Source organism: Hemicordylus capensis, chromosome 1 (assembly GCF_027244095.1).
Source record: "Hemicordylus capensis ecotype Gifberg chromosome 1, rHemCap1.1.pri, whole genome shotgun sequence".
Lineage (NCBI taxonomy): Eukaryota > Metazoa > Chordata > Lepidosauria > Squamata > Cordylidae > Hemicordylus > Hemicordylus capensis.
In genome coordinates this window covers 95,805,950-95,818,806 of record NC_069657.1, presented here as the reverse complement: position 1 = coordinate 95,818,806, position 12,857 = coordinate 95,805,950, and the positions used below count along the sequence as shown (strand labels likewise).

The following is a 12,857-nucleotide window of genomic DNA, read 5'->3' as shown; positions in this document are numbered from 1 at the left end:
AGAGATCCCATTAGTGCCTTCAATTTGCTTAATTTTCACAGTGTTATATTCTGACCCATTGTGTCTTAAATACTCAAATTAACACCCAAATTAACTGCAGACACTGGATCCAAATGCATTGTGTTCCCTTCAGCCTATCAAATGTTCTTGTCTCCCCACCCACCCCGACCCCAATTAAACAGGGTGAGGTTTGTCTTCTCCAAGTTAGCTTGCTCAATGTGGCACTGTCCCATAGTATTCTTATGAATCCTGCCAAAAATGAAAGCCCCTTTTGAATGAATGGCCAGATTTGCCACTGGAGTGAAAACTCAAAAGAATCATCTCCCTCTCTTTGCCTAAAACACAATGGGGGGACAGGTGGGGGGGCAAACCAGACACGACACAGGAGATTTGAATCACGACACAGGAGATTTGTGATTCAAATCTTTCATATTTACTGTTTTGCCCACATGTACTCAGGGAGAGGGTGCTTAACCCTTTTCTCTGATACACTTTGAGTGTTAATTATGCTCACCTGAAGAGGTTATTAGCTGTGCAGGGGAAAAACAATGTAGGAACAGCATCTGTATCTCTCTTTTTTCCATTCTTGGAAGTAACAGCAGCTTTAGGAAGGAGAACAATTTGTATTGGGGAAGCCCATGAATACCACGTCCCTGGTCAAAATGGATCTTTCTGCATTGGGCCTGAAAAATTGTTCCTGCCACCTACTCTAAGTCACTCAGCTGTTTTCCAATAAAAAGCTACACAATGGATATGTGGGGATTCACTTTCATAAACAGCATATTAAAACTGTGTTAATTATTATTAGATTGGATGTTTAGACCTAACCTTTTATGGATTTTACAGTCAGATGGGAACAATTATCATCAACTCTGATGTATGACATATAACATTGGCCACAAAGCCAGAATTACTAGCCTGTAGCTTGCAAAGCAAGCAGCATAATGTACGAACTCACTGAAGGGTTAATTCTTAGTTCTGCCAATGTATGCTCCAATTTTAAAATGTGACTCAGATAAAAATGTAAAGTCTGCTTTTGCAACAGGGAATTCGTTTGACGCACATATTGTTCTGAATCTGAACGAACACTAGGGGGCCACTAAGGCAAAGGCAGTACAGCCCAGTCATTATACAAAGCAAGGAAATAATAAAGAGCTTTGTGGGGTCACCTTGGTCACAGAGTTTCAGAGAGAAAAATCCCTTGTCACCTCAAACTCACAATGTCCAGCAGGTAAAAGGATAAAAAATTATACAACTGTGATGCCTCACAAAGCATTTCAGAATATCACAGAATGGAGAACTAGTCAGAACTTCCCAATTTCCTTTATGAGAAATTATTTCATCTAATCTAGAAGACACAGTTTCATCCTCATTCCCAGGAATTCTCATGCGCGCGCACACACACACACACACACACACACACACATGTCAAGCAGGGGTGGGGGAGCAACAGATAGGGTTCGCTGGTCAAATTTAATGTATTGATGTTCAGGGCACTATTATAAAATACAAGGGAAAGTATATGATGGGGGATACTTGTTTCCTCCCAGATCCATGGGTTACTTACTCTAAAAATGATTACAAGTCCAGGTTATCTGGCAACCTCCTTAATAGTAATATCTCTATTGTAACACAAGCAGAGCAACAAGAAGCCAGTGGCTAATTTATTGGTTTGGAACAATGGAAGAAATGTCATTAAGTGCTGACATAAACATTTGCTAGTGCAACGAGCCAGGAAATAGCCATGTTCTCAGTGTGTGAAAAACAGGCTAGAGGGAGAGTGGTGATTTAATTTCCAACTGCTAGGATCTTGTATCCTAAAACAAATAGGCATCCTCATTTCCTATGTCACCAGCTTTAATCAGCCCCAGATAGAATTTTAGTGTAGGAAAAAAGACAATGACAGAGGTTTAGAAAACTATGCGTGGTGCAGGAAGGTAGACTGAGAGATGTTTTCTCTTTTTCCCATAATGCAGGAATTCGGATACAGCCAATGAACTGACTGGCAAGCTATGGAAAGAGAAAGTACTCCTTCCCACAATGCACAATTAATCTATGGGACACTGCCACAAGATGCGGTGATGATAGCCACTACATTAGTAGACAGCTTTAAAAGGGATTAGACTGATTCATGGTGAATAGATCTAATTGGCTATTAGCCATAATAGCAAAATGGAGCATCCAGGTTCAGAGACACTATGCCTCTGAATACCAGTTGCTAGAGGGTAAGAAACAAATGAGGCCAGGAGGCGTTTGGTTGGCCACTGTGGGGAAACATGATGCTGGATCAAATTGACCTTTGGTATGGTCCAGCAAGGCTCTTCGACTGCTATTATTTTTAAGAAAAGCTCAGCATATTCTGGAAATCTTGGCATGTGGGCAAACCTAGGACAGGACTATATGTTACACCTGTACATGTATAATAAAAGCCTGCCATCTGCTTTATCTATGGAAAAGCAATTTGGAGGAGGAGATTTGGAGCAAGGAAGCATCACCCCTCCACTTCACATCTTCCCCATGCTCCTTTCCCCTAGGCTTTGGTTACAAGTCTTAATTTGGTTTTTAGTCCCCTCCCCCGCACTACTTTCTGTTTTATTGAGTGTTACAATACCATACACAGAAGAAAACGAAAACTTATTCTTCCCCTGCACCGCCAACCATCACAGCTCACTGTTTAAAAGCTAAACTTTCTGTTGTTTATTTATTACATTTATATAACACCACTTAATGAATCCCACAACAATTTATGACAAAATAAGATAAAGCATTAAAACAATTAAAATGATTAAACAATTAAAACTAAAAACTATATTCAGGACCACTGTAAAAAAAATTTCATGCAAATTACTACATTAATATTGAATATGGCCCTGGAAATCATTAGACACATGTGGGGAAAATTCCACCAGGGCTACTAAGAGAAATGTTGGGCCATCCTATTCATAGGACCTATTTTTCCCTGCTGCAGATGCTGGCCAACCCCTTCCAGTCGCTGTCATAAGACTCCTTTCCAGCTCCACAGAAGCTGCTTAACACCAACGGCTGCCCACATGGTAAGATACCCATAGAGTTCCATTTTTCAACATCTACTATGCAACAAAAGCCTTCTGAAGGACAAATGGGGCTAAACCATCTTGAAATATGGTCATAACCAGGGTATCAAAATACTCTCCAAATGAAGTGCACACATGTATTATGGAGAGATAAGGGGTTCTGTATGAAATGGGAGTCAGTTTGAAATAATGAGAATCCATAGCAACTAGGGTGTTTGTTCCATGTGGTATGGAACTCCATATGGTTATGGATGGAACTCCATCCATATTGGAGAGGAGAGCTGGTCTTGTGGTAGCAAGCATGACTTGCTAAGTAGGGTCTGCCCTGGTTGCATATGAATGGGAGACTTGATGTGTGAACACTGCAAGATATTCCCCTCAGGGGATGAAGCCGCTCTGGGAAGAGCAGAAAGTTTCAAGTTCCCTCCCTGGCTTCTCCAAGATAGGGCTGAGAGAGATTTCTGCCTGCAACTTTGGAGAAGCCGCTGCCAGTCTGTGAAGACAATACTGAGCTAGATAGACCAATGGTCTGACTCAGTATATGGCAGTTTCCTATGTTTCCTATGTTCCTATGTTATGGATATCTACACCAGGCCCTCCAGCTCTTGCTGGACTACAACTCCCATCACTGCCAGTCAGGGAGGATGGGAAACGTAGTTTAACAATAGCTGGCAGGCCAAAGTTGTGCAGCTTGGTCTACACTATGGAACAAAAGATGTTCTGAAATGAGACATACTATCTACTAACGTCATTAGAATCAGCAAGATAACGGGATGTCAGAAGAGATGTTATGAGCACCACAACATCAGTCATGTTTGCAGACTAAAACCAAATGAATAGAACTGTGGTGAAAAATGAAGCTGTTGAAAAAGAAAGAAGGAAGAACCTTAACAATTAAACTTGCAGATATCCTTGACAACTGGAGACTCTTCAGGTATGACTAAGGAAAAGGCGGAAAGGAAGCCTTAGCCTTTCAGACATGGCTAAATTACCACAGAATAGTTTCTCTTCATCCCTGAGAATGCTTTCCAACACCCTTGCATTTTCTGTCTGTCTGACTGGCTCAAGCTCAATTCTCATGTTGCCTTTTGAGGTATTAAGTCACTACTTAGATAAATACCTGCTCTGACATGCTAAATATCAGCTCCCACCACATGAGGGCACATTCAAATGAATATTCAACATGTCAAAGTGACAATGGTAAAATTATAGCAAGTACCACATGAAAAAGTAACATCAAAATCTGGACTTCGTTTGAAAGATTAACTCTTCTCCACAGTTTCCTGGGCTTTAAGCAGCACAAATCTATTTACATATTATATCTCAAAATTAATATAAGACAAACCCAGTGCAGTACAACAAGAAGGTAGCATCCCATAGACATTATATATGTCTATAATCTATTTTCTATAGGTTAAGAAAGAGTCAATACAAGACAAATACAACTGTGCCAGGATCTTGTGGAATTAGTCCCACCCAGCCCCTCTGCCCAGATATATTTTGTGCTATATTTATTGCAAACCCACTTATTTCATTTTAATCAGAAGTGCATTTTTCTTCTGATGCTGCAAAACATTTTCTGACCATATAGCATACTTAGGGGGAAAAACCAAAAAAACCACCCCCAAACCCCTGAAACCATTTAGAATGTTTTAATCGCTCTTTGAGAGAAAAGTGTCTGTTTTTCTCATCATGGAAAAGCCTGGGCACTTACATGACTCACTCACCATTACCTGTGCCAAACCTCTAATGCAACCCAAATTGTAGGGCTGTGGCACATGAGGTGATAGCAGCCTCATAACAAATGTGTTTTTTTATTGTTCCTCTGGAAAGTCAAAAAGCAGGGAGGCTGCAGAAATAACATAAACATGACCAAATTTGAGTCTTTTCAAAAGCTAGAAGTCTATCTGGAAGATGTTATTTCTCCTTTGATTATGGTACTTTCTAATCCAGCAACAGCAGTGTTAGACTTCAAAAGACAGGCACATTCTCATCCCTACAGCCATTTCTTGACTATATTTTTAGCTTAGCTTTTAACGATATCTAGTTTTAATTTATTTTAATTGTTTGTCCGGCGAGACCAGCTGTCCTTACCTCTGAGGGCAGGATGGTGAGGGGGCCCAAGACGACAGGGACAGGTGGTGGCCGGGGAGAAGCAGAGGAAAGACTGCCATTGGGCAGGGACTTGACTCCAGTGGAGGAGCAGAGCCGTAAAAAGGCCATTGGAGAGGTATGCACAGATAACATCAGCAGCACGCCTCCCGAAGGGAGAGGGTCTGAGCAGGAGGAGGGAGAAGGGGGAGAGGCATTGGCAACAGCTGTAAAAGGTAGCCAATTACAGGGAATAAAGAGGGGCATTGGCCCCATAATTGGGGACGGGTGATGCATCACCTGTGAGAAGGCATATAAGGAGCCGGCCGGGGATGAGAGGCTGGTTGGTGGAGAATGTTAGAGGCCCCTGGAGAGGGCCAGACACAAGGAGCAAGCAGCCTGGGACAGAGGCGGTGATGCTCAGGGTGATGCTCAACACAGGGTGATGCTCAACACCCTCCTTATTCCTGCTCTGAGGCTGGACCCGATAAGCTCAGCCGGCCTTGGTTCAGGGCTTGGTACAGCCTGGGGACAGGGACGTGTAGCCGGACATTGTTTTATTATGTATATTTGATTTTAATGTAAACCATCCTAAGCCATTTTAGGGAGGGCGGTATATAAATTGAATAAACAAATAAATAAAATTTAGTGTCTCCTGCAAATTTGACAACTTTGCTGCTGACCTCATCTTCTAGATCATTCCATTAGCCTGTGTAAAAATATATGCCAATTTTGGCACAAATCATTACCAAAACATTTACTTTATTAAGAATTTATATAATTTATATAGCACATGTATGACCCTTGAAGAACTTACTGTTGTGTTCTGCTTTGGAAGTATGACTCATGGCAGGTGCTGGCAGGGGGTATCATACAGAGATTGGCTATACACAGATATTATGTACTATGGGCTGAGCACTATTTGTCTGGAACAAATCCTTATGAATCATCTTCCCAAACCTCTCAAGAATCCCCAGGCAGGCTGAATGCATAAGGGTGTAATCATCATGTGAACAAGTGTTTACTTCTGCTAGATCTTTCTTTATGTTGAATGATCAGGATTGTATTAGTGCACACATGCTACTGAAACTGAAGCTGCTTCTAGAAGTCAAAACTGCACTGCAGTCAGGGCTGTTAACTAACCTATCATTACTATGACTAGGGTTGGCTATCAGTTCCTATCACACACACACACACACACCATAGCTGTTCCTGGCACAGGCATATCATACACTGGATTGAATCCTTTCCATCAGTGGGAGTGACTGGTAAAATCTGAGGCAAGTCACAAATAACTGTATACATTTCATATACTCCCACTGAATTCCAGCCCTAATACTGTGACTGACTGTTCATGCTGCTTGCTGCTCTGTGGTAGCCCTTCTCAGTCACTCTTTCGGTGCAGAAAAAGCCACATAGGCAGGAAGCACCATCACAGCAGCAGGCTGATGCCTAACCTACATGCATTAGTTTCAGCATCTGAAATAAGCTGGTTTCAGACACTGGAGTGAACATAGATCAGAGGGTGACCCCGCTAGGGATGTGCGAACAGGTTCGACGTTCGAGAAGTTCAACGTCGAACCTGTTCGGTTTGAATGTTCAGGGCCGAACCGAACCATCCCCTGTTCGGTCCAACCCCGGACCAAACACACACACCCCCGACTGTTCAGGGGGTTCGCAAATGTTTGATTTAAAAAAAAATACAAAGAATTTTTTTTTTACCTTACTCCCCTTTGGAGGAGTTCCTCGAGGCAGTGGGGGTGGGGTCAACAGAGATTCCCCCTCCCCCGCTGGCTCTCTTTATGGCCCCCGGCTGGTTCTTTGGCTGGTTTTCAGCCTTTTCCGCTTGGCGCAGTGGCCATTTTGGAGGCCGTGCGCCTGTGTAATTGGCCTCTGTGAGGAGCCTGGCCCCCCACCCACATCCTATATAGTCTGTCTTGGGTGGTGTGGTTACTGTTGGCCCACACTAAACCGGGTGGCCAAGTGTGATTGTAACCTGTGTCAGGTGCTTTAGAGACAGAGGGGGGAGTGACCAGGGAAAGAAATATGTGGGATGGGAATATGTTAAGTTTTGTGTTGAAATGTTCCTGCTGATGTATATTTGCCTAAATATACGTGTTTTGTATTCTTATATTATTGAGAGTTCAGTTGCTGTTTGTGTCCTCAGGAACCCACGTGTTAAAAATACTGTGTTCGTCATAGTGGAGGGGGGGGGTGATGTTTAACTTGGAGGAGGGCTCCAAAGGCCTTTAGGTCCAGGCTCCAAAATTACCTAAGTGCACCTTAGGGCCCATCTTTACTTTTTGTCCCAGGTCCCACTCCTACCTTGCTACTCTTCTGTTAGTGAGTGATTTTTAAAAAGAACACTGCTAACTGCTGTTGTCCAATCAGCAATAGATGGCCAGGATCACATGTCTGATTCTTTCTTTCCCTGCTGACAGTATCCAATAGTTCAGGGGTAGGCCATCTTGGCTCTCCAGCTGTTGTTGAACTACGACATTATGGGAACTGTAGTTCAACAGCTGGGGAGCCAAGGTGGCGTACCCCTGCAATAGTCGACTGTGTGTTCCTGTGGTAGGTTACAGGTTTAGAGACCTGTAACCGAACCTACCAGAGTGACCTACAGGTTTCTCTGGCTAACATACTCCTCTTCCCACCCCAACTATTTCAGGAAGTTAGGATGAGATTAGAGGGAAGAAAGCAGGTGGACTGCAGGGAGCAGCAGTGAATACTGGTAGTCATGTGCACCGGACCGCGGAGCTGCGGTTCGGTGCTGGGGTGGGGGGTTCCATTAAGGGCGGGGGGGGCTTTACTTACCCCTCCCGCCCTTTCCCGCATTGGCACCGTAAATATTGTAAGAAATCTGGGTGGCAGGATCCCTCGCCGCCCGCTTCTATTACCGATTATGGCTCTGCTCCTCTGAATTTTAAACATCGGGGGGCGGCAGGGTGCTTCCCTGCCGCCCCCTCGAAGCCCCCTGCTGCCGCTGAAGCCCCTTTAAATCTCGCCCAGACCGGAGATTCCGGCGGAGAAACCGCGCTCGGGCGGGCGGCAGCGAGACGTCCGTCCGCCCGCCCGCTCCCTGCCTTGCCGAGTGCAAAGTGCAGGGAGCAGGCGGGCGGACGGACGTCTCGCTGCCGCCCGCCCGAGCGCGGTTTCTCCGCCGGAATCTCCGGTCCGGGCGAGATTTAAAGGGGCTTCAGCGGCAGCAGGGGGCTTCGAGTGGGCGGCAGGGAAGCACCCTGCCGCCCCCCGATGTTTAAAATTCAGAGGAGCAGAGCCATAATCGGTAATAGAAGCAGGCGGCGAGGGATCCTGCCACCCAGATTTCTTACAATATTTACGGCGCCAACGCGGGAAAGGGCGGGAGGGGTAAGTAAAGCCCCCCCGCCCTTAATGGAACCCCCCACCCTAACCCTTCCGAACCAAAACCACCCTTCTCCAGACCGGTTCGGAGGCCAGTAGAATGGCCTCCGAATTGATCCGTGCACACCCCTAAATACTGGAGACCTACTACCACCCTAGCCACCTAATGGCACAGTGGGGAAGCAACCTGCCTAGAGAGCAGGAGGCTGTTGGTTTGAATCCCCGCTGGTGTGTTCCCCAGAATACGGGAAACTCCTATATCGGGCAGCAGTGATATAGGAAGATGCTGAAAGGCATCATCTCATACTGTGTGGGAAAAGGCAATGGTAAAAAGGAAAGGTTGTGCTGTTGAGTCAGTGTCGACTCCTGGCGACCACAGAACCATGTGGTAAATTACCCGATATATTGTGGTCGCCAGGAGTCGACACCAACTCGGTGGCACAACCTTCCTTGCTTGGTACCACCCTTAAAAGTGCTGGTAAAACTAATTCTTCACCATGAGGCCAGGGAAGCTCTGGCTGCTGGGCTTTAGAACAACTGCTGGTATAATCCTGTGGAAAGTATATACTTTATATTTGGGGGACTGAAATACAGTGGTGTTCAGTGGTGTTCCAAGAGAACTGTCTCTTACTCGGGGATCTCTGCCTGTATCACTGAGGTGGAAAATGTTTGGGCTTATCTACACTACATACTGCGTGGGAGGAGGCAATAGTAAACCCCTCCTGTATTCTACCAAAGAAAACCACAGGGCTCTGTGGTTGCCAGGAGTTGAAATCGACTTGATGGCACACTTTATACAACATGTTTATGGTGTAAGAATGCTACTGATGTAGCCCACAACTGACAAGTAGGGTCTAAGCTTAAAACATCTGGGTACTGGTAAAAAGAACTCCCAAATGATATGTTTTTAAACTGCTTTGAAGAGGTTAATTGTCATTGCTAAAACAAAGCACTACAAGAATGGTAGGGATGGAAATCCTAAATTAGCACATTAATTAGCTGTCATAAATACTATGCTAGAAGCAAGTTAGTGTCTCTCTCTCTCCCCTCCATCCTTACTGTTCTACTCATTACCTGCTTTGTTTATTTGGGGTCTGGCCCAAAACGTGACTTCATATCCAGGTGAACATACTTTCTTTTTGGTTTGTAGGGCCTAGGGCTAGAAAGTTGGTGGGGTGTTTTAAATGTGCAAATCCTCAGCTAGGTTTGTGCTATTGCATTGCTTCAGCATGAAAAGAGGCTACAAAAAAATCTGCAGAGTAAATAAGCCCTTAAGAGGGAGCTACTTGTCTGCTTTCAGGAGATAAATGGCTAAGGCAGAGAGTACCTGGACTGACTCTTCCGCATGCCTACAGAGAAGGATCGAACTCCAAACATACCTCCTGGATTTGTGAAAGTCCCAGGGCGGAATTGGCCAGCCCTGGGGAAATGCTCAGGAAATCCATTTTGTTTGACTTTAATCCTTTCAAATGGAGCAGTAGATCTGATGTATAACTTAGCATACGGAGTTATTTATACACATTATGAGCTTCAGGGTTTGGAATGCCACACTGTTTACTTGGTACATGTGATTTTATTGTCATACTTTTCTTTAATAAGGCAATGGTACAATGGTAGGAAGGCTGGTTTACCCAGACAAGCAATGCCTCTGGTTGACATCTGTCCTTTATTGTAAGGGGTGCCTCTTAGTTTAAATGCTATTTCTTACTCTCAAAGCTCAGGGCCCCATAAAACACAACATAAACCTTATTTCCAATATCATACTTCCATATGACATTATGGATTTCCTTATTCTGGGAACCACAGCCTCAAGCCATCCCTTATTTTGATCTGGCATGCTTACCTGTCCCTCAAAACCGAAACCTGTGAGGGACTGCAAATGAGTCTGGGAGTAGGAAGTAAACTTTAATGGCTGGGCTTCCACCACATGCGCGTGAACACACACACAACACACACAGACAGAAGCATGGCACTGGCAGCCATAAGCAGCATTTATACAAATAAAAGAATCTCATATATTGTAGGAATACAGGAAGTTGCCTTATAGTTATACCACCTAGCTCAGAATTGTCTGCACTGACTGGCAGCAACTCTTCCAGGCTGCAGGCAGGAGTCTCTTCTCTTCCAGCCCTACCTGGAGATTTTAGGGGCTGAACCTCCTGGGACCTCCTGCATGCAAAGCAGATGCTCTACCACTGAATTACAGCCCCCACCCCCGCTTTGATAGAGTCCCAGCAAAGTTATATTTAAAGAATAACCGTTTTGATGTAGAACATCAAGAAAGTCAGTCATTCAGGTTGGTTCAGCATACAAGTATACAAAAAACCTACTATAACTGACCCCTTCGACTTAAGCAATATCTCCCCTTTGAAGTAAGAGAGTATTGGCAGAAATAAAGCCGGCCGGGGTGGGAAATCAAGTGTGGCTTGTGTTTTCCTTGACTTCCGCACGACTTCTTTCTTTCGAGTCAGACTGGAAAAGAAAAATCGGTTCCCTGCCAAGCCCAGCAAATTACACTTTACAAATCAGGAGCTTTAAAAGTTCCTTGCTTGTCACTGTTTCTTAGGCACCGAATGTTAGGAAAATAAAGCACGTCGGTTGGTGAAGTGTAGGCAGCACTGACCAGCAAACATATGCTATTGTTTTCCTTGAAAGAAAAGAAAGCCATTTCTCTAGGTCTTGCCTAGAAGCACCTCTTCTCCTCCCGCTCAGTGCCCACAAATATACAAGCAGGAGCCCCTTCTTCTGTTATCCAAGTCTCTTCGGAGGTGCCTTCGCCCTCCCCACCACCCCATGGGAGATCAGCAGCCGCACTCTGGCCTCTCTGGTTAGGGCGAGGGAGTCGTCCTGAAGCATGCATAGCGAGCAACTCGCCTACTTACAGTACCTCTTGGCAAGCAGGAAATGAAGAGGAGCTGCAGGAGGACCGCGGGTCCTAGGTGTGTCCTCCAGGGAGGCGCTTCCATGCTGCTCCGGCCACCCGCCGGTGCCAAAGAGCGGCTGCTCAAGGAAAGGGAAGGAAGGGGAGAGGAGGGGGAGGCAGACAGGCAAGCAGCTTTTCCTGGGAGCTCACCAAAAAGGGGGCGATTCTGTGAAGGCTCTCCGAGTCCAGACCTCAGCGCGCTCCCCTCATCCTCTGAAGGGGGAACTACCTTCAAGAGACTCCGACCTCAGACAGAAGCGGGACGACGACGACGACGTCACCCCCAAACCTCTCCACTGCTACCACCTTAACCCTTTCTAAGCTGACGCGAGCAATCCGAAGGAACGGGACGGCCCGTTTGGGGTTATGCCACACTCAGGCAGAGCCCTTCTTGCCTTCTGGGGAGGAAAGCCATGGACGGACAGTGTGTTATGGCAGCTCCAGCAAATATAATGAGAGGTGTCTTGGAGTCTTCTTCATCGGAGCCAGCAAGTAGCCCATCAACCTGTTTTCTACCTATGCCAAGCAAGACTTCACTCGGGAATGTGTGAGGTTCACAAGTTTGTCTTTGAGCACGTGCAAAGTTCCTACCTTCCCCTAGGCTTGCAAGTTGCTACCTCTTTATGGATAGAGGATATATTTTTTTAAGCACTGCCTGGCAGGTGGAAATTTAACAGGGTATGCTTCCCCCCAACATATTATGCAGTGGAGGCACCAGAAAAAAATGGAGCGGGGGCACAGAAGGGGGAAAGTGCAGTTTTTGGTGGGCAAGCTGCATCCCACATATTAGACTTCTGAAATGGAAAGGGGGGGAGATCCACTTTGGGGGCGGAGGCTTGCCCCCCTTGCAAATCTGAGCTCTCAGTGAAAAGTACCATTTTTCAGTCTGAACGGGAGAGAGTTGAGTTTCAGCTGGCTGAAACCGGGGCTGAAGCCAGAGAGGATGAGATTGCTTTCTGGGAATCTGGGTGCAGCAGCATCAGATTTGCTGCCTGTTTATCTCCACTATGAAGGTAAAGTGTGTCGTCGAGTCGGTGTCGACTCCTGGCAACTACAGAGCCCAGTGGTTGTCTTTGGTAGAATACAGGAGGGGTTTACCGTTGCCATCTCCCACGCAGTTTGAGATGATGCCTGTCAGCACCTCCCTATATCGCTGCTGCCCAATATAGGTGTTTCCCATAGTCTGGGAAACATACCCGCGGGGATTCGAACTGGTAACCTTTGGCTTGCTAGTCAAGTCATTTCCCCACTGTGCCATTAGGTGGCTGACTACTATACTTTGCTTATATTTTTGTAAATCAAGCAAATAACTGCAATACACCGTAAGTCTCTAGTACTCTCTCATCCAAAGAAAACTAAACTTTGTAGGCACCACCACTGAAATGAAAGTTGGGAGCACATTAAAATGTTTATGTGTGCACCTA

The 12,857-nt window shown here is 45.5% G+C and overlaps 1 protein-coding gene across 3 annotated transcripts in view; it reads right to left on the bottom strand.

The window, feature by feature from the left end:
• Positions 1-11,669, bottom strand: part of PAMR1 (peptidase domain containing associated with muscle regeneration 1) — a 130,975-nt gene extending 119,306 nt beyond the window's left edge. For 2 of the 3 annotated variants that reach the window (XM_053282000.1, XM_053282009.1), the window contains exon 1: positions 11,398-11,669. In XM_053282000.1, coding sequence (XP_053137975.1) covers positions 11,398-11,476 — 79 coding nt within the window. In that variant the 5' untranslated portion in view covers positions 11,477-11,669. The remainder of the gene's footprint in view (positions 1-11,397) is intronic. The other variant, XM_053282019.1, reaches the window with a different exon arrangement.
• Positions 11,670-12,857: the final 1,188 nt, after the last annotated feature.